The following is a 26,822-nucleotide window of genomic DNA, read 5'->3' as shown; positions in this document are numbered from 1 at the left end:
AAACATAGAAATGTAGAAATTAGGAGCAGGAGTAAGCCATGTGGCCCATCAAGCCTGTTCTGCTATTCATTTCTCTCAATGTCATATGTCATTTCCTCCCACAGTAATACATTGATCCTGCTGTCACAGTTGTAAACCCGCCTTCAATTCCTCCATCAGTGTTTCTTGTTGTCTAGAGGAATTAAGGGCTACGGGGAGAACGCTGGTAAGTGGAGCTGAAATGCGCATCAGCCATGATTGAATGGCGGAGTGGACTCGATGGGCCGAATGGCCTTACTTCCACTCCTATGTCTTATGGTCTTATGTCTTATATTCCTGCTTTCTCCCCAGTCTCCTTGGTGTCAAAAAATGTAACTATCTTTTTCTTAAATACATTCAGTGACTCGGCTCCACAGGCTACTCTGGTAGTGAATTCACAGGGTCGTTATTCTTTGAGTAGAGAAACCTCTCCTCATCTCACTCCGAAATGGTCTACCCCATGTTCTGAGATGATTGTCCCTGGTTCCAGACTCCTCCAACCAGAAAAAATTCTCACTGCATCTAGTCCGTGCAGCTCTGTTAGAAATGCTATACAGTTCAATCAAACCCTCCCCTCTCATCCTTCTATACTCTCGTGAATACAGGCCCAGTCAAATCAATCTCTCCTCAGACCTGCCATCTTTGGAATTAGCCTAGTAATCCTCTGCCAGACTCCCTCAAAGAAAGTATATCCTTTCTTAGGCACTATTTTGGGTATGTGTGTTGTGAAGGGCTTATGTTGGTTTGGGCATACGTGTACGTGTGTATAAACTTTTGATTTGTGCATACAAACATGTATGTGACTGTGTCATAAATGTACGTGTGAGAGTGAGTGAGTGCTCACGAGTGTGTGTGCGCATGCACACATTATATGGGTGTGTGTCCTGATGAAGGGCTTATGCCCAAAATGTCAATTCTCCTGCTCCTCGGATGCTGCCTGGCCTGCTGTGTCTTTCCAGCTACACACTCTCAACGATGTATTAGATTAGATTACTTACTGTGTGGAAACAGGCCCTTCGGCCCAATAAGTCCACACCGCTCCGCCGAAGTGCAACCCACCCATACCCCTACATTTGCCCCTTACCTAACACTACGGGCAATTTAGCATGGCCAATTCACCTGACCTGCACATCTTTGGACTGTGGGAGGAAACCGAAGCACCTGGAGGAAACCCACGCAGACACAGGGAGAATGTGCAAACTCCACACAGTCAGTCGCCTGAGGCGGGAATTGAACCCAGGTCTTTGGCGCTGTGAGGCAGCAGTGCTAACTGCTGTGCCACTGTGTATGTTGTATGTGAGTTGTGTGTATTTGAGAGTGTGTCTGTGCGCAAGTGTGTTGTATGTGCAAACGTGTGTGTATTTGATTTGATTTATTATTGTCCCATGTACTGATTACAGTGGAAAGTGCTGTCCTATGTGCTTTACAGGCAGATCGTACCATACAAGTGAATCAGGGTAACAGAACAGAGTGCAGGATACAGTGTTACAGCTGCCAAGAAGATGCAGAGAGAGAGAAATTAACATTAGAGACTCCATTCAAACTTCTGATAACAGTGGGGAAGAAGCTGTTCTTGAATCTGTCTGTACATGTGTTCAAACTTCTGATTTGTGTATACAAACATCATATGTGTGTGACTGTCATATATGTACGTGTGAGAGTGAGTGCATGCGAGTGTGTGTGCGCACGGACATTATATGGGTGTGTGTTACTCATTAACCAACTCAGAATTATGAAGCAAATAACTGCTTTAGGGTGAGAGAGGGGATTAAATAAAAATGTTGTTGGAAGGGGCAATAATGCAGTGCAGCCCTATGATGCCCACTCCCCTCTAACAGCCTCCGTGTAGTAGCTGGCCTCCGTGTGCTCGCGCTGTAAGAACACAGGCACAAACGTAGTCAGAGTAGTGAGACAGGCAGTAGGGATGGAATCCCACCACGGCCTGGACTTGCTGATGGTTACGTCAGCTAGGACCAGGAGTAGGTCCATGAGGACACCCTTTGACCTGCCGTCTGTGTTTTACCAAGAGGCTACGCTTGTTTTAATGACGCGGTGCAGTTTGTCACATGGCAGCTATAGGTGCAAGTTACATTGGCCTGTGAGGCATCATGACTGGGATTAACAGGAGCTGGAGATGACAGTGCTGACCCCGATGGGGCTCCTGCACAGCCAGCCATACAGCTGTCCAGATGTTCTGCGTCAGTCGGTGTACGCTGACACATTCAACTCCCCACCAGGATGCTGTGCCTGGACTGTAGTGTGAGTGAGCTAACTTCCAGTTCAGTGTTGGGATTGGACTGTTATCTCTGTTCCATTCTGGTTACTTCTCACATTAAAAGCTAATGTGAGATAAAGCTGTGGTCACAATGAAGACAGACAGTGCAAGGCCTGAGCCTCTGTAGGCAGGGATGTGGGGGAACTGTAAGGAGATGGAGCTCAGAGCTGCAGGAGAGACTGATTACATGGAGGAATTAGATTTGTCCCTCGCGGGACATTGATGACTGGCAAGTTAGAGGGAATCTAGCTACTCCACTCTCCATCCAGGACCATGCCACATTGTCCGAGCTGAGTGCAGGCTCCAGCATTAACCCTTTCATGAGCATTGTTTTATACAGTGCAAAGAAAGTTCCAGGTCACAGGCAGAGCCCAGTCCTAACCAGTCGCAGCCGCCAGCCAGCAAGAATATTTAAGGCAAGATGTTTAGACACCGTTACTGCAGCAGAGTAACATGGCTGTACTGCCTTTTGTGAAAAGTTGGAAGTCAGGGGAGCAAGACATCACCTCACAGTTGGTAAGCACTGAAGCAACAAAAAAATAACTGCGCTGTTGTCATGGCCCCTCGGGTTACAACAGGCTACTGGTAAGGACTGGAGGGTTTGAGTTACAAAGAGAGCTGGATAGGCTGGGCCAGATTTCGCTGGAGCATAGGAGGAGGTAATGGCCTACTGCAGGACCATTTACAGGACTGTTAATCCAGATACCCAGGTGATGTTCTGGGGCCCTGGGTTCAAATCCCGCCACTGGAGATGATGGAATTTGAATTCAGTAGATATTTGGAAGTAAGAGTCCATGATGATCATGAAACCATTAGAGATTCTTGGGAAATGCTACCAGGTTCAGTCATGCCTTTGAGGGAAGGAAGCTGCTGTCCTTACCCAGTCTGACCTCACCCACAGTGATGCGGTTGACTCTTAACTGCCCTCTGGGCAATTAGGGATGGGCAATAACTGCTGGCCTAGCCAGGGATACTCTCATCCTATAAATGAATAAGGAGAAAAAGGCTGAGGGGTGACTTTACAGCTGTTTAAAAAGTCATGAGGGGAATAGATAAGGTGCTTAGCAGAGGCTAGGGTCCATGAGGGTAGGGCAGTTCTGAACACAAGGGCATAATTTTAAGGGAAGGGCAAAGGTTTAAAAGGGACCTGAGGGGCAACCTTTTCACGCAGAAGGTGGTGCATGTCTGGATTGAGCTGTCGGAGGAGGTGGAAGAGATGGGCTCAGGCAGGGACATGGATTTGGAAAGGTTTAGAGGGATATGGGCCAAATGCAGGCAGATGGGACTAGTTTGAGTTTGGGAAACTTGGTCAGCATGGACTGGTTGGACCGAAGGGTCAGTTTCCTTGCTGTACGACTCTATAACTCCTGTAATATTGAGGCCTCCTTAAAGCCCTGTGGGTCTGTAGTGCTATTGAGACAACACCCCTAGCACCCCATGCTGCTGCCTCAGCACAAACATTAGACATCGGAGTGCAGGCAAGTCCACAGTTGAAGGGGAACCCTTGAGAAATGGGAACCCGACCTATTTTATCCCACCGTCTGGCAGGGAATGTGCCAAAATTTCCCACCCATACCTGCCCGCCCCTCACACACCAGAATTTCCATTCTTCTGTTTCTCAGGTGACAGGTAAATGTTGGGGCATCAGTGTGGAGTTACCTTATCAACCCAAACAAATTCTTGTCTATTGCCTGCCAGAGATAAGAGGCCCAAAGGGCTTGGCAAGAGACTAAACTCGGGGCTTGTTGCAACAACATGATAAGGATCAAGAATCAGTGCTCTTGTAAAACACTTCTCATCCTTTATCCAAAGGCAGGGATAAGAACAGACACGACTCGGGAGACGGAAAAGTTGGTGGGATAATTGCCTGTTACAACCTGTGGTTACAATTAAGTTAAGATAAAACACGAACCCTTAAAGAGAGGTTGATTTATAATCAGGCAGGAACCACAGAGTTGGGCTGGATGGGAGCGTAGTAATTAAAGTTTGGATGAAACGTGCATGCTGGAGTCTTTTGGCTGGCTGCCAAGATGTCATAAAGGGTGCCTTCTGTGAGATCTTTAGACTTGTGGCTTTTGTGGCTTCCAGAGGGTGTGAATGATGGGCTTTTTATTTGCTGTGTTTCTCTGTCGATATGGTGTGCTGGTTGGGACTGTGAATTAGATAAGAAAGCAAATGATAGAAAACAGGTGCAGAATGTCGGGTTAATATCAGCACCGTTACTGTCACAGTAAGCAGGTACATGTTAGCTTGGTTGGATCAGTGACTAGCACATAACTCAGAACGATGCCAGCATAGAGTCACAGAGATGGACAGCACGGAAACAGACCCTTCAGTCCAACTTGTCCATGCCGAGCAAATATCCTAAATTAATCTCATCCCATTTGTCAGCATTTGGCCCCTATCCTGCTAAACCCTTCCTTCCTATTCATATACCCATCCAGATGCCTTTTTAAATGTTGTAACTATACCAACCTCCATCACTTCCTCTGGCAGCTCATTCAATACACGCACCACCCTCTGTAAACTTGCCCCTTAGGTCCCTGATAAATCTTTTCCCCTCTCACCCTAAACCTATGTCCTCTAGTTTTGGGCTCCCCTATCCTGGGAAAAAGACCTTATCTCTTCACCCTGTCCTGTCCCTAATGATTTTATAAGCCTCTTAAGGTCACCCCTCAGCCTCTGACGCTCCAGGGAAAACAGCCCCAGCCTGTTCAACCTCTTCCTATAGCTCAAATCCTCCAACCCTAGCAACATCTTTGTAAATCTTTTCTGAACCCTTTCAAGTTTCACAACATCCTTCCTATGGCAGGGAGACCAGCATTGAATGCAGTATTTCAACAGTGGCTTCACCAATGTCCTGTACAGCCGCAATGTGACCTCTCAACTGTACTCAGTGCACTGGCCAATAAAGGCAACTGTACCAAACACCACCTTCACTATCCTGTCTACCTGTGACTCCACTCTCAAGGAACTACGAACCTGCACTCCAACCTGCAGCACAGGGTTAGTTTCCATTCTGGTGGTCTTCAGCCTGTCTCCTCATGTTTCAAATCACTGCCAAAGGAAATGCCTCAGGGTGGCACTACAGCAGACAATGAGCCAAGGCACTGCCTTCAGGTCGTGGGATCATGGAGAGGAACATCAGGACATTTCACATCCAAGTGGTCAGATAGAACTTGAGTCAAGGAGGGGCCATGAGGGGGTGGACATGGTGATGGGCAGGATTTGGAGGAGGAAGGCAGAGAATTTGAAGAGTTAATAGGGAGTAATCAGGCTACAGACTGATTTGAAGAGACAGTGGGAAATTTTAAAATCCAAGTGTTTGGTGACTAGGAAATCTCTGAGGGAGGTACATTGTAAGGTCGGGTATCCATTCCACAGGACTTTATTTTTCTCCTGCGACAACAGAAAGCTCCAATCAGCTGATTTGAATTCCAAAGCTGCATTGTTTTCGTGGCTTGTGTAGTCCATCGGAGATTGTGAGAAGGAGGAGTCACCTGAAAGAAACCAGCAGCAGCATGGGAAAGAGGTTTGGCCTGGCTGTTCCTGGTCTTTTCCCCAGCTCATCAAGGCATTCGGTTGGATTTGGAATAAGGTCACTTTGTTTCCACAGCTCCACCTGCCTGATCAGTTCAAACATTTCTTTCTCTTGAAAGAGTAAAGACGATTCTCTTAATATCTATTTATGCTTTCCTTGCACTAATATCTATTGATATCCTTTGAAGTAATCGTCTTAGTTTCTCTTCCACACACCTTTTAACATGCTCTGTAATTTGGCGCTATTCCCTTGTTTAATCACCTTCTTTCGACACAGCTGCTTTTCCCTATTGTTCCAACTCCTTGAAGCTTTCCGTTCAGATGGAGGCCTTTAGTTAGGGCCTTATTAAAAAGGGTGATCTCTAGAATAGGTCGCCATTTGATGATGTTACGCTGGGCCTTCCTTGATAAAAATGTGGAGGGTGGGACTGTGGTTAAAAACGTTGTGGCTGGCGAAACATGTCCCCAACATGTTTCATCTGTGGGGATTCACTGAAGAGAAATTTAGGGATGGCCATTGAGCTCACCAGCACCATCAGCATCTTGTGAGATGGAGATGCCGGTGAGAGAGTAAGTTTAGGCATGGCTCCTACAGTGCAATTAGGTGAGCTGCTATAGGGAATAGAGAAGGGAAATCCCAACGTGGTTGTGTTGGTAATTGTGGCAGTACCTCGGCCCAGTAACCAGGATCTGGAGCTTTAGGGGGGGTCATCCTGCTGTGCTCAGGCTGGTGGGAGCAGGGGGTCCCGAGCCGAGGGGGCAGGGGGTTCTGAGCTGAGGTCGGAGAGGTTCCTGGGCCAAGGGAGGAGGGGGTCCTGGGCCCGAGGGTACAAAGGGGTTCTGAGCCAGGGGAGGCAATATGGACCATGTTTTCTATGCCAGGACCATAATTTCAGCAAAGCTTTTGATATTCATTAATTCCTGCACTGTGGGAGTTCAGCAGCATAAAAAGTGGATCAGGGACTGGGAGAGGGACAAAGAAATTTGCTTTCATTTGAAATAAAGTCTTCTGTTTGTTTATATGTAGCACGTGTGAAATTAATACTTTTTGAGCGCTGTTGGAAATGTATGGGGACTGGGGGAGGGGAGGGGAGGGGAGGCAGTGGGATTGAAACTCTCGTCAGTCCTGCCATCGGATTAATGGCAGACTGTAGTCAGGCAGCTGTTTGTTTACCCTGTTTCCTCCACATCCCAGGTCACCTATTCCATTGCTCGCACCTCTCCAGAATCAATACTGTGGCTCCAAGAACGGCTCAGAAGTTGGGAATCCCGCAGTGAGTAACTCACCTGACTCTCCAAAGCCTGCCCACCATATATAAGGCACAAGTCAGGAGTGTGATGGAATACTCCCCACTTGCCTGGATGGGTGCAGTTCCAAAATCACTCCATACAGGGTAAAGCAGCCCATCTAGCACCTTCAACATCCACTCTCTCCACTCAGTAGCAACAATATATGCCACCGACAAGAAGCAATGCCAACACTTGCCTCGGTTCCTTTGACTGCCCCTTCCAAATCTAAAGCCTCTACCTCAAATGGGCAAGGGCAGCAGATGCAAGTTCCCTTTGATGTCACACTTCATCCTGATTTGGGACCATGTCCCCCTCCCCCTGGCACTAGGTGCAAATCCCTGAACCGCTAGCTAGCAGTACGTACCTAACTGGCATTGAATGCAGCAGTTCGAGAAGGCAGCTTACCATCATTTTATTGGGCAATTCGGGATGAGCAGAAAACGCAGGCCCTGTGAACAAAGCCCATAACCCATGATAGTTTGCTTTATTAAATCTAACAAATAGGAAATGCCTGTATTGATTTCTTCCAGATTTTTGATTTCTCCCTTCCTGCACCTCATTGTCCTTTATCTGTTTCTCTCCTGCTTTGTACTCTTATCTCTTCCTTTAGTTCTTCACCGGGTCTTGTCTTCATTTACTGATGTTGGTTCATTTTGTTTCTCTGTTGCTGTTTGGACGGAGCTATCTGTCCTGCAGGTCTCTGATCTCTATCTCCTTGTGACATCCCAGAGCATGCAGGACTCAGTGTCTGTCTCCTTTGTGGCTGTAGCTTCATTTTACATTGGCCCAAAGAGGGGAGCCTTTAATGTGAGAAATAGCCAAGATTGGAGCAGAGGGAACAGTCTCATCCCCACACTGAGCCGGGGCGAGCTCACTCACAGAGTAAGGCACTGCGGCCTACACGGAGAGAGACAGCGTCCTGGTGGGGAGTTCAATCCATTGGTATCCTGATCTCTCCTGAGGAGTGGTAGGTGAACAGCTAAAAAGCCCAAAGCCACTTTCCCACAAATTGGACAGGGTCACCCCTCTGAACGTAGAACGGAATTGTACAGCACAGGATCAATGAGCAGACGGGCACACGTGTTTGTGCCCTCGCGTGTTCCAAGTGTGTGCGGTTTTGGAGATACAGAGCTGTCAGATTCTGTGGATTGTTGCTCGCTTATTCCCGCCTCTTGTGAGTTGTGGGCGATCTCTATCTTTATCGCCTGACAGGTTGTTTTCATTCTGAGCTGGCCTGGTGCAGTGTGTCACAGCAAGGGCTGCTGGTTAAGTTTTAACTTGTCTTATTTGAAGTGGTGCCAATTCATCCCTGCTCCCCCCTCCCCCCCTCCACTTTATCCTGCCCTCACTCCCCCCTCCCCTCTCCACTTTATCCTGCCCTCACTCCCCCCTCCCCCTCCCCCCCTCCACTTTATCCTGCCCTCACTCCCCCCTCCCCTCTCCACTTTATCCTGCCCTCACTCCCCCCTCCCCCTCCCCCCTCCACTTTATCCTGCCCTCACTCCCCCCTCCCCCTCCACTTTATCCTGCCCTCACTCCCCCCTCCCCCTCCACTTTATCCTGCCCTCACTCCCCCCTCCCCTCTCCACTTTATCCTGCCCTCACTCCCCCCTCCCCCTCCCCCCTCCACTTTATCCTGCCCTCATTCCCCCCTCCCCCTCCACTTTATCCTGCCCTCACTCCCCCCTCCCCCTCCACTTTATCCTGCCCTCACTCCCCCCTCCCCCTCCACTTTATCCTGCCCTCACTCCCCCCTCCCCCTCCACTTTATCCTGCCCTCACTCCCCCCTCCCCCTCCACTTTATCCTGCCCTCACTCCCCCCTCCCCCTCCACTTTATCCTGCCCTCACTCCCCCCTCCCCCTCCACTTTATCCTGCCCTCACTCCCCCCTCCCCCTCCCCCTCCCCCCTCCACTTTATCCTGCCCTCACTCCCCCCTCCCCCTCCCCCTCCCCCCTCCACTTTATCCTGCCCTCACTCCCCCCTCCCCCTCCCCCCTCCACTTTATCCTGCCCTCACTCCCCCCTCCCCCTCCACTTTATCCTGCCCTCATTCCCCCCTCCCCCTCCACTTTATCCTGCCCTCACTCCACCCACCCCTCTCCACTTTATCCTGCCCTCACTTCCCCCCCCTCCAGTCTGGCTGCTTTTTGCAGATTTCAACACCGACAACGATCCATGTTTGAGATTGTTACACCTGGTGGCAAGGTAATCACTTGACCTGAAGCGAGTTTGTAAAGGATGAGAGTTGAGTCTGTTGAATGCTTTGGCACACGCCAGGATTTATTGAGCTATTCATCAGCAGTGCGTGGGACCTCTGGACCAGATGTTCTGTTGGGCCTTCTGGAGGGGCTTCAGCTGAGCCTAGATTGCTGATCATTTTCCCAGGAAGCACTGGATTGTTGCTAACTTTGTGCCCAGTGAGTTGCGAGTTGGCACAAATAAGGTTCAAACTTGCAGGCATCTAGTGTCAGGATTAACTCATTCGGGTACAGCCCAGCAACAAACTCCCTCGGATTATCTCATCATGTATTCCAAAGGTAGGTTCAGCTAGATACAGAGAAAATCTCCCTCTGCTTTTTTAAACTGAAATTAAACCTCCCACAACACTGTCCCCATCAAACACTCTCAGGATAGGGACAGCATAGGGCTACATATATAGCAAAGTTCCCATTAGCACTGTTCCCATCAAATATTCCCAGGACAGGTAAAGCATTGGGCTTAAATACAGAACAAAGCTCCCTCAACACTGTCCCTATCAAACACTCCCAGGACCGGGATAGCACAGGGTTAGATATAAGGTAAAGCTCCCTCAACATTGTCCCCATTAAACATTCCCTGGAAAGGAACAGCACAGGGTTAAATAGAGAATAAACCTCCCTCTACTCTTTTAAACTGAATGTAAAGCTCATTCAAATCTCCAAGGGCATTTATAGAATAGCGGTTAGATAAAGAGCAAAGCCACTGTCCCCAAACACTCTTAGGATAGGGCAGCATAGGGTGAGATTCAAAGCAAATCTCTCTTTACATTGTCCCTATCAAGCACTTCTAGGGCAGGTAGATCACAGGGTCAGATATGATTAGATTAGATTCCCTACAGTGTGGAAACAGACCCTTCGGCCCAACAAGTCCACACCGACCCTCTGAAGAGCAACCCACCCAGACTCGTTTCCCTTTGATTAAGGCGCCTAACACTACAGCAATTTAACATGGCCAATTCATCTGACCTGCACATCTTTGGACTGTGGGAGGAAACCGGAGCACCCGGAGAAAACCCACGCAGATATGGGGAGAATGTGCAAACTCCACACAGACAGTCACCCGAGACTGGAATTGAACCCGGGACCCTGGTGCTGTGAGGCAGCAGTGCTAATCACTGAGCCACCGTGCCACCCTAAATGGAGTAAAGCTCCTTATACTCTTTTAAATTAACAGTAAAGCTACTATTACACTATCCCCTCCAAACACTTCCAGGACAGTACAGCGCAGGGTTAGATGCAGAGTAAAGCTCCTGCTACTCTGACCCCATTGAATACTCTCAGGAAAGGGACAGCACAGAGTCAGATATAGAAGAAAGCTTCCTCTTCTCTCTTAAACTGAAAGTAAAACCTACTGTAATCATTTAAAATGATATTAAAGCTCCCTCTACCCTGTTCCTGTCAAACACTCCCAGAATCGGTAGGAATGGGATCTGATTTTGAATAAAACTCCTTCCATAGTAACTTAGGATGACTGGGACTTTGAGTGATAGACAGGGAGAAGTGATAACCCTCAGAGGATGGGGTCTATGAGCAGTTTGTCACATCGTTGATGAATGGTCTGCGATTTTAAATAGAGAAGAGAATGCCATGTTTTCATCTAATGCAAATTTAAGAATGTAGAGTGAAGCAGCAGTTCATTGCCTTTGGTCATCTGACTTATGATCCAGAAGCACAAGGTAATGTTCTGGGGACTGTGTCCAAGCAGTATAGTGGCTCAGTGGTTAGCACTGCTGCCTCAGTGCTAGGGACCTCGGTTCAATTCCAGCCTCAAGCGACTGTCTGTGTGGTGTTTGCACATTCTCCCTGTGTCTGTATGGATCCCTTTGGGTACTCTGGTTTCCTCCCGCAGTCCAAAGGTGTGCAGGTTAGGGGTGGATTGACCATGTTAAATTGCCCATAGTGTTTAGGGACGTGCAGGTTAGGTCTGTTGGCCATGGGATATCCAAGGTTACAGGTTGGGGGCAGGGTCTGAGTGGGATGCTCTTCAGAAGGTCGGTGCAAACGTGAAGGGCTGAATGGCCTCTTTCCACACTGTGGGGATTCTATGACTTGGCATTTGAAGTGAAATTTGAATTAAATAAAAATCTGGAATAAAGGTGAACATAATGGTGACCATGTAAACACCCATCTGGTTTACTAATCTCCTTCAGGGAAGGCAATCTACCATCCTTGCTGGTTTGGTCTACAAGTGACTACAGACCCACAGCAATGTATTAATTGCCCTCTAGACGTATAGGGAGGAGAAATAAATGCCTGTGAAGAAATACGTAAAGTCATTACTTGTGAAGAGGGAAGCACAAAACTGCAGAATGGCCCAGATTAGTGAAACTGGCAAGATGATAGCTGCAGGTAACTTAATGTCCTGATGGGTGAGATTGTACAGTTTGAGTTGCATGTGGCCTGAAAAGAAATAAGGTGACTCCTCGAGAGATCACTATCAAACCATAGAAAGTTATCTCCAGAAATAACAGTGGGTTATATCACAGGAGGAGTAGAAAAACTAAGAACAGACAAGATAGGAACAGGGGTTATCTGCTCAGCTCCTTGTCATTGTCATTCAATAAGTTTCTGATGAATCTGATCATGGGCTTAATTCCACTGTCTTGTGCACTCCCTGGCCAGCATTACCCTTGATTCCCCAGTCAGTCAAAAATCTGCCCAGACAAATTGAAATAGAAACTGCGGAGAAATTTCGAAGGTCTGGCAGCACCTGTGGAGAGAAAACACAGTTAACAACAGTTTGAGTCCCGTGAGCCGTCTTCTCGGCCTTGTTTAGTTTTCAGTTTTTCATCTTTCAGGGGAGGGGACAGTCCAGTAGTGTTGCCACTGGATTGTTAAGCCAGAGACTCAGGTAATGTTCTGGGGTCCTGATTTCGGACTCTGCCACAGCATATGGTGAAATTTGAATTCAATATTTTTTTTAAAAAGTGGAATTAAGAGTCTAATGGAGTAAAACCATTGTCAATTGTCGGAAAAACCATTGTCAATTGTCTGGTTCACTAACGGGGAGAAACTGCGACCCTTACCTGATCTGGTATGCATGACTCCAGACCCACAGCGATGTGGTTGACTCTCCACTCTCCATTAGGGTTGCTAACCTAGACAGTGACACCCACATCCAGTGAATAAATAAAAGAAGATTTTGGTTCTTGTCACATTGTCCCTGGTGGGGCAGTGTTTGCATTTTGATGGCTATCCTGATGAAGGAGCAGCGCTCCGAAAGCTACTGCTTCCAAACAAACCTGTTGGACTATAACCTGGTGTTGTGTAATTTTTAACTTTGTGCATCCATGTAAAATATTTTGCCTCTTTTGTCATTTTTAAATCTCCCTCCTCTCACCTTTTAAAAATATGCCCCAATCTTTAAATCCCCCATCTGAGGGAAAAGACAGCTACCATTAACCCTATCTATACCCCTCATTATTTTATAAACCTCTCTAAGGTCACTTCTCCATTGCCTATGCTCCAGTGAAAAAAAGATCCCAGCCTATCCAGCCTTTGTTTACAACTCCAGCCTTCCATACCTGGCAGCAACCTGGTAAATCTGTTCTGAAGCCTCTTCAGCTTAATAATATCCTTCCTACAACAGAGAGACCAGACACATAAGGTGTGCCATGGCCCTGACAAGGTCAATATATTTAACCAGGGAGGTAAAAACAATGACTGCAGATGCTGGAAAGCAAATACTGGATTAGTGGTGCTGGAAGAGCACAGCAGTTCAGGCAGCATCCAACGAGCAACAAAATCGACGTTTCGGGCAAAAGCCCTTCATCAGAAATCCTGATGAAGGGCTTTTGCCCGAAACGTCAGTTTCGCTGCTCGTCGGATGCTGCCTGAACTGCTGTGCTCTTCCAGCACCACTAATCCAATATATTTAACCAGTCAAGTTAAGAGAATGGGGAAGCTACGTGTCCCCAGACTGCAACCAACTCAGCCATTCTATGTCAGATCTTTGCTAAAATCTCCACCTGCTTTTATATTATTAAATGAAAGCAAAAACTGCTAATGCTGGAGATCAGAAACAAACACAGAAAGGACTGGAGAAACTCAGTAGGTCTGGCAGCATCTGTGGGAAGGGATCAGAATTAACACTTCCGCTTCAGAACATTCTTTAGTTCAGAAGATGGGTCACTGGACCCGAAACGTTAACTCTCGGTTTTCTCCCAATGCTGGCTGCCAGACCTGCTGCGTTTTTGTTTTTGATTCTCATTTCCAGCATCTGCAGTTCTTTCAGTTGTTTGGTCCAGATAGTGCTGAAGAGAGCCTTTACCCGTTCCATCCTTTCATCTTCCCTATCCTGAAATCTCACAGCACACCCCCACTGGAGTCCCTTCGACTTGCCCTGTCTACCTGTCTCACTCTGCTCCTTTGTTCAGTTTGTAGCTTCCTCCCTGCCCTTTTCCAGGCTTCCTTGTTGAGGGGTAGTTCATTTCTCTACCCCTTTCATTTCTTTACCCCTAGATTCCTGAGCAGAACTGACCACACACCAGCCAGGGTTGCTATTGATTCCTGTGCTTCTGTGACCAAACCTCCCCCCACCTTTCCTCTCTGTATCCTCTTCCCAAACTCCGTGCGCAGGCTCCTGTTGTCCATTTTGCCTCCACCTTGTCCTCAGTTCTGAGGCTTGTTCAATTGTCTAACTCCATAGGAAGATGAGGAGACCATTTGGGCCCTCAAGCCAATTCTGCAATTACATCAGATTTGTGGCTGATCTGTATCTTTACATTTGCTCCCTGCCTTATAGTTCCATAATTCTTAATACCATTGTCAAGTAAATATTTGGAGATTCCTGTCTAAAATGATGGTTAGGTTGGAATTCCTAGCCCAAAGTAAATGTTAATTCCAGAAGGAGTTTTCCAACAACCTCCGATGTATGACTTATGAATGGACTGCAGTCTTTTACAGCTCTTTTGTTCGTATAATCCGATGACTAGTACAGTCCTAAAGGCGGTGGTTGTCCCTGTATCCTTCCTGAGAGGGAGCAGCAGCCTGCTTGATGCTTAATGCTGATGGGTAGAGGAGAGACGATCAGTCTGGTGTGATTAAGTCACTGTGCTGAAGCTGGGATTTTCAGGTGCTCCCCCATAGGGGGAGACGTTGAGCTCCCAATCATGAAGAAGATTAGATTAGACTTACAGTGTGGAAACAGGCTCTTCGGCCCAACAAGTCCACACCGACCCGCCGAAGCGCAGCCCACCCATTCCCCTACATTTACCCCTTACCTAACACTACGGACAATTTAGCATGGCCAATTCACCTGACCTGCACATCTTTGGAGTGTGGGAGGAAACCGGAGCACCCGGAGGAAACCCACGCAGACACGGGGAGAATGTGCAAACTCCACACAGTCAGTCGCCCGAGTGGGAATTGAACCCGGGTCTCTGGCGCTGTGAGGCAGCAGTGCTAACCACTGTGCCACCGTGCCGCCCAAGACCATGAACTCTGCCAACTTGTGATAAGTACCTGACCTTGGCCTTCGTTTGAGTTTCCAATCAGAATCTTCCTTTCAGGAAGACCATTCCTGCTGGTCTAGCCTCTTGCACTTTCTGAAGGCCAATAACACAACAGCAATTTGCAGTTATACAGTGCCTTTAACGTTGGAGGTGAGATAGGTGTTCAGCAGCAACTTATTGGAGGAGGGAGACATGGAGAGGGAATGTCAGAGTATGGCCGCCAAAGAAATGGAGGAAAGCAGGGATAGTAATAAGGCCAGAATGAAGGAAATGCAGTGTTCTCTGAGGGCTGTCAAACTGGAAGACATTAGAGACGTTGGGAGGGATGAGGAGAAAGGATGATCATTTCAAATTGGAGGTGTTGCGAGACTGGCAGCTAATGTAGGTCAGTGAGCACAGGGTACACAAGACTTTGCACAAATTAGGCCATGGGCATCATTAGTCAACTTTGAAGGAGAGGGTTAAGACGTGAAGAACTAAGGAACGGTACACTGGCATTGGAGGCAGTGCAGAGGAGGTTCACTAAAGCTGATCCTGGGTACGGAGGGAGTGGGTTATGAGGAGATGTTGAGTATGTTGGACCTGTACTCTCTGCTGTTCAGAAGAATGAGCGGTGACCTTATTGATTCTTTCGGCATTTGACAGCATAGATGTGGAGAGGTTGTTTCCCATTGTGGGAGAATCTAGGACTAGAAGGCAACTTCTCAGAGTGTGCGGGGGTGGGGGGGGCATCCATTTAAAAGAGAGATGTGAGATTTCTTACCTGAGGATAGTGAATCTGAGGAATTCTTTACCACAGACAGCTGTCAAACCTAAGTTATTAAGTATTTTTTTGCCATTGTTAAGTACGAGACAGATTTTTAATCATTAGGGGAATTAAGTGTTATGGGGATAGGCTGGATAATGATGATGAGGTTTGTCAGGTTAATCGTGATCTTATTGAATGGCAGAACAGATGCAATGGGCTGAATGGCCTTCACCTGCTCCTACATCTGATAGTTTCAATGCCGCATATTTAAAAAGACGTTCCAGTTGGATGGAAATTTTCCATAACACGCTTCACGGCTCTTGCTTGAAGCTGAAATGTTTTAAAGAGTTCAGTAGTTTTCAAAGGGAGTTTTCTGGTGTCAGGTTGATAGCAATCAGATGTCTCCGTAAAGGGAAAGGATGTCAGTGACAATGCAGGCTAATTGAACCTGTGATTTCTCCGAGGTGTTGAGTGAGTGTCTGCAGTTGAGCAGCTGGACCCTGCAAGGGTTCGCTTGCCATTGGCCAGCCGCTGGAAACCTGCCAACTAGTTTGTCATCACACGGTCGGTATGTCAACAATAAACCCAGATGAGACCATTGGAACCAGAGTCTGCTGGGGGTGGGGGAGTGAGCTGGGCCGGTGGGGGGCGTGGGGGGCAGAGTGAGCTGGGCCGGTGGGGGGGGGGGGGGGGGGTGGGGGGCGGAGTGAGCTGGGCCAGGGGTGGGGGAGTGAGCTGGGCCGGTGGGGGGAGTGAGCTGGGCCGGTGGGGGGAGTGAGCTGGGCCGGTGGGGGGAGTGAGCTGGGCCGGTGGGGGGAGTGAGCTGTGCCAGGGCCTGGCACAGGGGCACCATCATCTTAAGGATGGGTGAAGTAGATCTATCCTGTCAGGGAGGCATTTATCTGGTCAGGTCTTCTGATTGTGGACTGCTTTTAGCAAACAACCTCCCCATTTGGATTAATATAATTGTTTATGAGAGATTGTGTTGAACACATCGGTACCACATTTCATACTTAAAGACACTGACGACTTTTCAGAGAGCCTTCATTGCGTTCAGAATGTCCTGCGATTGTGAAAGACCCTTTCCAAATGTAAGTTTGATTTCTGGTCAGTGCTGCTTTCCGAACTGAGTTTCAAATATCTTTCCTTTCTCTATGTTGTCGGGATGTTGAAATTGAGCAGCATTGCATTGTGTCCTACTCTTAGTTTAGGATCAGTAAAAGCTGTGATCTCTTTCAGCCTCCCCTGACAATTCAGGTGTATAAGAGCAGAACAGACTTGACCATGTTTTCCTCACTGCCTGATTTACCTCATCTGTGCTCTGATTCACAGTATTTCTCACCTTCTGTGGAGAAGACCACCCAGTGGGATATTGCTCACTTTGCCGCACTGATGGCAAAGGTCGTAAATGTCTACACTCTTTCAGAATCATAGAGTCCCTACAGTGAGGAAAGAGGCCATTCAGCCCATCGAGTCTATACCGACCCTCTGAACAACATCACCACCCAAACCCATCCACCTACCCTATCCCTGTAATCCTGCATTTGCAATGGCTACCTCACCTAGCCTGTACATCCCTGGACACTACTGGGCAATTTCCCTTGGCCAATCCACCTAACCTTCACATCTTTGGACTGTGGAGCACCCAGCGGATCCACACACAGACACGGTGAGAATGTGCAAATTCCACACAGAGTGTCACTCAAGGCTGGGTCCCTGGTGCTCTGAGGTAGCAGTGCTAACCACTGAGCTGCCCTGCTGCCCACTGTGCTTTCTTGTGACCTGGGCCATGGCCTTTCAATGGGCCTCTCAAAAATATAACAGAACTAGCTGCTGATATGTGCAGGTACCATTGTTCCAGAAGGATGGGGGTGAGTGGAGAAAGAGCATTGAATTGTTTCATCTTGCTCCTCTTCTGCCCATTAGCAGAGGTGTCTCTTTTTATTTTTCTGATTCCTTATCAAGTCAGTGTGTCCTGTTCCCATGACCTGGAGCAAACACGATTGGGTTAATCTGGAAGAAAGGTTCAAAGTTTGTGAGAAGATTTGTAGCTTGGGTGCTCGTTGTTGTGGTTCTGTTCGTCGAGCTGGGAGTTTGTGTTGCAGACATTTCATCCCCTATCTAGGTGACATCCTCAGTGCTTGGGAGCCTCCTGTGAAGCACTTCTGTGATCTTTCCTCCAGCATTTATAGTGGTTTGAATCTGCCACTTCTGGTTGTCAGTTCCAGCTGTGCGTTGCTGTGGTCAGTATACAGATTCAATCAATAATCACATTGACCTGGACCCAATATACCGACCACTGCAGCGGACAGCTGGAACTGACAACCGGAAGCGGCAGATTCAAACCACTATAAATGCCGGAGGAAAGATCACAGAAGTGCTTCACAGGAGGCTCCCAAGCACTGAGAAAGGTTCATTTATGCATTCAGACTTAGGGGATGGTTGTTGCAATATGTACATATTCACAAGCATATAAGGAAGAAATAAAAATATAGGGGAAAAAAAGGAATGGAAGAGGTTAAAATTTTTTTTTACAGAATAATCAGTTATGTGAACTTTAATTAATGTGATTTTTGTCTGAGTCAAGATCAGAGTGGTGCTGGAAAAGCCTAGTTGATTTTTGTCTGAGTGCAGGAAGGCCTTATCCAGTGCAAGTTCCTCTCTGCAGGACTGTGGATGAAGTTGACTGATAGCAAAATTCATTTCATAATTATTAAAGTTGGAGCAACATGAGGTTAGTGTCTGCATTTCCAGCAGATATGATGTTTCTTCTGGAATTGAGTTACAAAGATGTTAAGACTTGAAGTTTAACCTGGAGTTTGGTTATGATGCTGTGGAGGTTGGGCTGGGGTGAACAAAGTCAAAAGTCACATGACGTCAGGTTATAGTCCAACAGGTTTATTTGAAACCATAAGCCTTTGGATCATAGCCCCTTCAACAGGTGAAGTCTTGTGCTTTCAAATGAATCTGTTGGACTATAACCTTGTGTCGTGTGATGTCTGCCTCTGGTTATGATGTTAGAAGGCCATGGATTCTTAGCAGACTGTTGGTAATGTTAACTATACCCTTACCAGACTGAAGCAATGGTGTGTAGAACTAAATTAACCGCACCACAGCCAGAGTTGTTTGGTCATGTGCCCTGTCCATTAAGTTGTCAGTTTCAATTCAACGATTAGTTTCTGTGTCTCTTGTCAGGGGTCCTGTCTTTACTTCAGGAGATAAATGGGACTATTAGCACCTCCACGAGTATGATGGGGTTAAGCTTCTATGTCCCTGGTCAGCCCAATATTCACTTTTAAAGGATGAACGGTGAGCCTTAAGCGCCACTTCAAGCATATTGGTAGGGATCCTCTCAGGTTTTAACTAACCATGCGGAAACGCATGTTAAGATGGCGATGGACACACCCCCTTTCCCACTGACAAGATAACTCACTTAATTGCCAGCCTAATCCATCCATAGGCAGGTTTCCCACTCTGTCAGGTGTTTTGATACTGGAGTATTGGCAAAAGTTGCAGGTTAACCAAACAACGATAGCTTTTGGGTCCTAAGGACAACTGCTTGAGGTATCCTCTGGAGGTGATCGAGTGATAACTGGGTGAGTTTTATTTTGTCTTTGCAGGACGGGGGATGTTGTGGGGAGAGGTTTGGCAGGGTCGGGGTCCCATGCTCCTACCCACAGACCAGTCACCTTTCCTGCCTGGAAAGGGGATGGTCAAAGAGTTGGTGAGGTGAGGCCTCTCAGTGGTCATTATTGGACCTTCTGAGAGTTTTTATTGCTGGTGAGTCATGAAATACCTCTCTTGTCCAGAAGTTAATTGCAGAGTGGCAAGAGGAAGCAATGTTTAATTTTAGGGAAGACTCACTTTGTCTTCTCTCCAACTCCAGGGAAGGGGGTCAGTTTTTTGCCATCGGGTTTCATTTGCTGTCACCCTTTTGTTCTCAGCCTCTGACCAGGATATCCACTCCCCAAGCAGCACTGGGAAACAATCTTTCACCAGTCCCTTACTCATTTTCCAGTACGTTCACACTAGGGAGCTGTGGGTCTTGTGTCTATCGTTAATAGCCTGTTAAATCTCTCCTGGATTAGTGGTGCTGGAAGAACACAGCAGTTCAGGCAGCATCCAAGTAGCTTCGAAATCGACGTTTCGGGTTAAATCTCTCCTTCATACCTCAGTGATCAGAACTAGAGGCAGTCCACTGAGCACAGAGTTGTACAGTTTAGAGCCAGTTTCCTTTGACTTATCATTGCCTTCAACAATTACTGTTCCACAGAAGTTGCCAACTGCGATTACATTTATTCCTGGAGGTTCCTTCGCACAATCTGTCTTCCGCAAAGAGTCTGAGGAGTCATATTGGACTTGAAATGTTAACTCTGTTTCTCTCTCCACAGATGTTGAGTTTCTCTAGCACATCCTGTGTTTTTATTTGAAAATAGGAATTGGGTAATGAGTCTTTCCATATGGTGTTAGGGGGGCAGTGAGCCACAAGGCTGGATGTGTTGGCTGAGTAAGGGTTGGAACGTGTGATGAAACCCTGAACTCAGAAGTGCAGGTGAAAATCCTGGAGTACTTTACAAAAGAACAATTAGAGACTGCTATGGTTAGGGAGGGGGGGATGCGTTAGAATCCTGACTTCAGGGAAACCAAGGTCGCTGAAATGTCACAAAATGTGTTTTCCTTGTTATTTTAGCAGGACTACATTGATCTGCTTAATTTGAAATTTCTTTAAGTAACAAAGAGTTCACAATAGTTTGTTCTCCAACCTCTGACCTTGAAGGTTCTGAAACCATGGAGCTGCTTTGATGAATGAAGGACAATGTGATGTGCAAGGGTCTCAGGGCCACAGTTTGTGACTGTGTTGCTGAAGTGTGTCTGTTCTATCTGCAGATTCTCAGCTTTGCACCATGCTGCCCTTAGTGGGAGCACTGAGCTCATTTCATTGCTGCTCGAAGCCCAGGCCATGGTGGATATCAAGGACAGCAATGGTTTGTATTATTTTATATTCTTCCCATGCTTTCAGCTTCCTGTCCAAACTCGTGGAGCTCCCTGTCCTCCTCCAATCTGTGGCCTCTTGCTCACCCCGATTTCTGTTGCTCCACTGTAGGAGGGTGTGGCTGTAGCTGCTTTGCCTATTCCCTCCTGAATCCCCTTCACCTGTCTCCTGTTCTTTAAGATGCTCCTGAAAGCCCACCATCTTTTCCTGTGATGTTCATGGATTCACTCCACTGTTTGTCTACTACAGTGTGAAACACCCCTCTAAACCACTACAACATCCATGCATTTAGTGCCTTTAGCGTAGCCCTACATTCCATGGCACATGAAACAAAATTTGTTATCAATATGCATAACACTGTATAATGACCAAATGTGAATGGTTTGTTAGTTATAGGGTTATAGTATACAGGTGAAGGGGATTGTCTATTTAAGGACTGAGAACACTGATAAAGAGAGACTGCTAGGACCTAGGGGCAATACTTCAGAGAGTAGACCCCTGTGCTTAAACCTATTATTGAGAGTAGTAGATATTTCTTAATCACCTTGTTCAGAGTTGCTGTGGTACGTTCTGGAGCAGGTGGGACCTGAACCTTGCTGCCCTGAATCAGAGGCAAGGACACTACCACTGTGTCACAAGAGCCCTATGTGTCCAACTTCATACTTTATCCAATGGGCTTAGGATTGGATTAACTCCAGGTGTTCCTTTGAGGGCTTTCCAAAGCCTCAAAGAGAGAGGTGAAGAGTCGGTGAAAGTTTGGGCGGAGGATTCCATAACTACAGGGCCTAGCCACGTGATGGTACGGCCACCGATTGACGAGCAAAGAGAACCGTGGATGCATGAGGCCAGAGCTGGAGGCGCATTGAGATTGCTGAGGGTTTTAGAAGCAGGTGGAAGTTCCAGAGATAGGGCAGGGTGAGATCATGTGTCATTTGGACGTGAGGGGAAGCACTTTAAAATGGGGGCATTCTAGACAGGGGTGAATAGGACTTGTTGAGAATTAGAATGTGGGCATCACAGTTTCATTTGATAATCCTCTTGCAAAGTGCACTGGGATGTTTTACCCCATCAAAAGTGCAATATAAGTGCTTTTTTCTTCATTTTGCCTGTTGCATCCTCACCATTGAAGCTATCTGCTTTGTTTTTTCCCCAGCCAGTGGAGCGGACAGGGAGTGACATTTTCCTTGTGTGGGAAGGTGGGAGTTGGCACAGTCTGTACTTGGGCCTACTTTACTGTCCGATGGGGTCCTGTGTGATCTGTAACTCACCTACATTTAGCTGCTTTTGATAAATCCCTTTGATTCCCTCACTCCAACAATAAGTGAAAGGCAAGGACTGATTTGGGATAGTCAACATAGCTTTGTGAGTAGGAAATCATGTCTCACAAACTTGATTAAGTTTTTTGAAGAAGTAACAAAGAAGATTGATGAGGACAGAGCAGTAGATGTGATCTATATGGACTTCAGTAAGGCATTCGACAAGGTTCCCCATGGGAGACTGATGAGCAAGGTTAGATCTCTTGGAATACAGGGAGAACTAGCCATTTGGATACAGAACTGGCTCAAAGGTAGAAGACAGAGGGTGGTGGTGGAGGGCTGTTTTTCAGACTGGAGGCTTGTGACCAGTGGATTGCCACAAGGATCGGTGCTGTGTCCTCTACTTTTAGTCATTTACATAAATGATTTGGATGCGAGCATAAGAGGTACAGTTCTTAAACTTGCAGATGACACCAAAATTGGAAGTGTAGTGGACAGCAAAGAGGATTACCTCAGATTACAACAGGATCTGGACCAGATGGGCCAATGGGCTGAGAAGTGGCAGATGGAGTTCAATTCAGATAAATGCGAGGTGCTGTATTTTGGGAAAGCAAATCTTAGCAGGACTTATACACTTAATGGTAAGGTCCTAGGGAGTGTTGCTGAACAAAGAGACCTTGGAGTGCAGGTTCATAGCTCCTTGAAAGTGGAGTCGCAGGTAGATAGGATAGTGAAGTAGGCGTTTGGTATGCTTTCCTTTATTGGTCAGAGTATTGAGTACAAGAGTTGGGAGGTCATGTTGTTGCTGTACAGGACATTGGTTAGGACACTGTTGGAATATTGTGTAAAATTCTGGTCTCCTTCCTATCGGAAAGATGTTGTGAAACTTGAAAGAGTTCAGAAAAGATTTACAAGGATGTTGCCAGGGTTGGAGGATTTGGGCTACAGGGAGAGGCTGAATACGCTGGGGCTGTTTTCCCTGGAGCATCGGAGGCTGAAGAGTGACCTTATAGAGGTTTACAAAACTGAGGGGCATGGATAGGGTAAATAGGCAAAGCCTTTTCTCTGGGGTCGGGGGAGTCCAGAACTAGAGGGCATTGGTTTAGGGTGAGAGGGGAAAGATATAAAAGAGACCTAAGGGGCAACTTTTTCATGCAGAGAGTGATACGTGTATGGAATGAGCTACCAGAGGAAGTGGTGGAGGCTGGTACAATTGCAACATTTAAGAGGCATTTGGATGGGTACTTGAATAGGAAGGGTTTGGAGGGATATGAGCCAGGTGCTGGCAGGTGGGATTAGATTGGGTTGGGATATCTGGTCGGCAAGGACGGGTTGGACCGAAGGGTCTGTATCCATGCTGTACATCTCTATGACTCTATGACTGATCTCATCCAGTGTGTCCTGGCATTCACATTCTTCAGTGAGGGAGTGTTCCAGATTTCTATCGTCCGTCATGTGAATGGGCAATGCCATCCTGACTGGCCTAGCTCTGATGTTCAGATGAATGTTCCTTGTATTGTTTTATTACTGATGGTGCTCCTTTCTATGCTGTGTGATGTTTGGTGCAGGGATGAGGCCGTTACACTATGCAGCATGGCAGGGAAAGCTGGAACCCGTGCGATTGCTTCTCCGAGCTGGAGCAGTGGTAAATGTTGCCTCGCAGGACGGTCAGATCCCATTGCACCTTGCAGCACAGTATGGACACTATGACGTGGTAAGTGAGAGCCCCCCCCCCACCCTATGTCATCACCGATCTCCTATAGTCCTTGAGGAGGACCATTTCTCTGCCAACACTAGAGTGTACTAATGGTGACCACATAATCGCTGTGGATGGGATGTCATACATTTTGAATCTGTTCCTTCACAGTGACCCAGTGAGGGTTGGTTGTAGATATTTTACTCAAGTTGTTCAGCCACACCTCTGGGAGCAAGTGGATATTGAACCCAGGCCTCTTGGGTCAGATTAGGAACACTACCATGATGCCACAAGAGTTCCTGAGGGTTGGTTGGTTGATGGATGCGACATTGTTGGTCTTGACACAGTGGTTTCCAAGGCTGCTTGACAGTCTTTGGGCCAATAGGTTTTGCATGACTGGCGTCCATCTTTTTTTCTGGCTTGCTGATCTGCTCCTCACCACTCTGATCCACACTGGGTTATGGTTCCACTGGCTGGCCAGTGAGGCACCATGTCAAATGCCTTCTGGAAATCCAAATAGATCATGAATACTAGCTCTCCTTTGTCTAACTTGCTTGTTACCTCTTCAAAGAATTCGAACCAATTTGTCAAGCATGACCACCCCTTGTCGAAGCCGTGCTGACTCAGCCTTATTTCGCCGTACACTTCCAAGTACTCCGCAATCTCATCCTTAATAATGGACTCTAAAATCTTACCAATGACCGAGGTCAGGCTAACCAGCCTATAGTCTCCTGCCTTTTCTTTCCTCCCCTCCCTAAACATGGCTGTTACATTAGCCAGTCCTCTGGGACCCTCCCTAACTCCAATGGTTCCTGAAAGATCCCCACAATGCCTCCACAACCCCCTCAGCTATCTCCTTCAGAACCCTGGGGTGTAGTCTACCTGATCCAGGTGACTTATCCACCTTAAGGCTTTTCAGCTTCCCCAGTACTTTCTCCTTCGTGATGACCACACCAATCTTTTACTCCTTTAATCTTGTTCTTGTGCTGATTTGCTCGCGCTCAAGTAGTGATCAGGGATTATAATCTTTTGGCTCTGCTTTTAAATTAAGCCCCTAGCTGTTCATAATCCCTCAGCAGAACCCCTTACTGTTTCTACCTGTAAGATTAATACTTATGAGGACCGTGACTGGATCTTCCCCTCCCACTTCAAGTTCCTCTGAAGCCCAAATGAGATATCCTGAACCTGGGCACCAGGCAGGCAACAGCCTTCGGAACTCTTAATCCTGACCATAGTGTCGATTCCCCTGACTAGACTCTCTCCGATTATAACTACATTTCTCTTTTCTCCCCTCAGCACAGTGCAATGGTCAGTTTGCCCTACCTCCTTACAGCCCTCACTCTCGTCCATACAGGGAGCAAGAATCTCAAACCTGTTAGACAAGCTCAAACAGCACTACCTCCTGGATCCCTCTACCTACCTCGCTCATAGTCACACCCTCCAGTCCCTGAGCACTGACCAAATCCAAGCTCATTAATCCAAGAGGTGTGACTGCCTCCTGAAACACAGCATCCAGGTAACTCGGCCCCTCCTTGATGTATCAACGTGTTTGAAGCTCAGAGTCCAGCACATCAACTCTGAGCTTTCTTGAGCAACCAACACTTGCTGCAGATGTGATCATTAGGATCACAATGGGGTCCAGCAGCTCCCACAACATGTCTCCTAGTCCTGCATCTCTATTTACTTCATTCTTAATTTGTTTTAGAAAAACTCCCACTGGTCTTTTAGTTTGTAATCTGTAAATATGTATCCTGTTTACCCTCAATCTAAAGGTATCTATCCTATGATAGATAGTCAAATGATCAACTATTACTGACAACTGATGAACTTACAATTTTCTTATGATGTTTTTATTTAGTGCTGGGCTCTGATCCTGAGTTTCAAAATATCCTACTACAAAACCGTTACAAACCGTGAGCCAAAAAAGCACTTCTTCCCCTCTGCACCACATTACCACACTGCCTCCAAAGTCCCAATATACAGAGGAACCTCCGTTATCCAAATGACACAAGCTGGAGGGGGGGGGGTATTTTGTTCGGATAATCAAATGTTAGGATAATCGAATGCTGGATAACACAGTTTAGCCAAGCGTTGGGATCTTGCAGTCTTGTTCGGACAATCCAAAATTTGGATAATCAAATGCCGGATATTCGAGGCTCCTCTGTAATCACTTGCGCTGTGTCTCACTCCAGCGTGATCTCTCCTTCCTGATCATGCGATACTTACTCACGTTTGCTGATTAACCTCTCCTTTATGAGGGGTCACTGAAGAGTAGTTCACCCACTCATTGGATGAACCCCACAACCATCAGAGCAACTAACCTCCAATTTTCTTCCTGGGAACGTGGAAGAGAAGTGAGATGTGTAACTCGCACAATTGGGGTTCCAGGCCAATTGATTACAGGAACTGTTGATGTCTTGGGATTTTATTGTTTACCACTTCCAGGAGACAGCTCATCGTGTGAAAGGCAGTTTGTGTGGGATTGGCTGCGTTTGTGCCAGCGTTGTGACAGTGTGATAATACCAGGATATCATAAATAGTACGTTCCCCATTAATGACAAAGTGCAGGCCTTTTGTCTGGTTACAGTGGAGGGGCTGCTGGATTTATATTGATTGGAAGGTTGAATGTTGGCCTCTTGGCATGACAACAGTCAGCTGAGAAAGCCAAAGATGGCATTGAGAACAGCGCCCAGCTTCTCGGTCCCAACAGTACCACTGGGAGTTGTGGCCACGTCTGGGACTGCAGCTTGGTGACCCAGAGAGGGTCGCTGGGAGGAAGGATGGGAGCAGAGGTGGAGGGCTGCCTTCCTGGGTCAGTTGAGACCCTTCGGGGCCAACCAAGTTGTCACTGCTGGGATTCTACCTCCTGAGGGGAGGGCTCTCCTGCCCTCTTGGTGGGTTCCTGAGGGCAGGATGCAGCTCCTTCTCGGACACCAGGTCCTACCATCACACCGTGCTGAAAGAGGATCTGTACCTACCCTCCACGGTGACCCTCGCCCTCTGCCAAATCCCAGTGACCCTCTCTGGGTCACCAAGCAGCAGTCCTAGAAGTGACCACAACACTCACGGGTGTTGCTAGGACAAGAGAGCTGGGGGCATTTTCGGTGCAGTCTTTGCCATTCTCGGCACAGGACACAGAGTGTGGGCTGTCACTGTCTCATTGATATTCCATCCCATCAGGGATCCCAGGAACGGGCAAGGCAGAGTTACCAATGGCTTTCTGACTGGTGGACACGCCCATTACCGACACCATTAATTCAGGGCACTGTCCCTTTAAATATCCAGGCCTCTCC

At 47.3% G+C, this 26,822-nt stretch overlaps 1 protein-coding gene across 5 annotated transcripts in view; it reads left to right on the top strand.

The window, feature by feature from the left end:
* The window catches only part of LOC140463836 (caskin-2-like), a 292,300-nt gene that overhangs the window by 176,185 nt on the left and 89,293 nt on the right, over positions 1 to 26,822 (top strand). For 3 of the 5 annotated variants that reach the window (XM_072558217.1, XM_072558218.1, XM_072558222.1), the window contains 2 exons: positions 20,472 to 20,569; positions 23,402 to 23,547. The exons of 1 other annotated variant lie outside the window; for it this stretch is intronic. In XM_072558217.1, the coding sequence (XP_072414318.1) occupies positions 20,472 to 20,569; positions 23,402 to 23,547 (244 nt within the window). Of the gene's footprint in view, positions 1 to 7,028; positions 7,108 to 20,471; positions 20,570 to 23,401; positions 23,548 to 26,822 lie in introns of all 5 variants that reach the window. One more of the 5 variants, XM_072558220.1, reaches the window with a different exon arrangement.

The sequence above is a fragment of the Chiloscyllium punctatum genome, chromosome 39 (assembly GCF_047496795.1).
Source record: "Chiloscyllium punctatum isolate Juve2018m chromosome 39, sChiPun1.3, whole genome shotgun sequence".
Classification (NCBI taxonomy): domain Eukaryota; kingdom Metazoa; phylum Chordata; class Chondrichthyes; order Orectolobiformes; family Hemiscylliidae; genus Chiloscyllium; species Chiloscyllium punctatum.
This window is presented reverse-complemented; position numbering and strand designations above follow the sequence as displayed.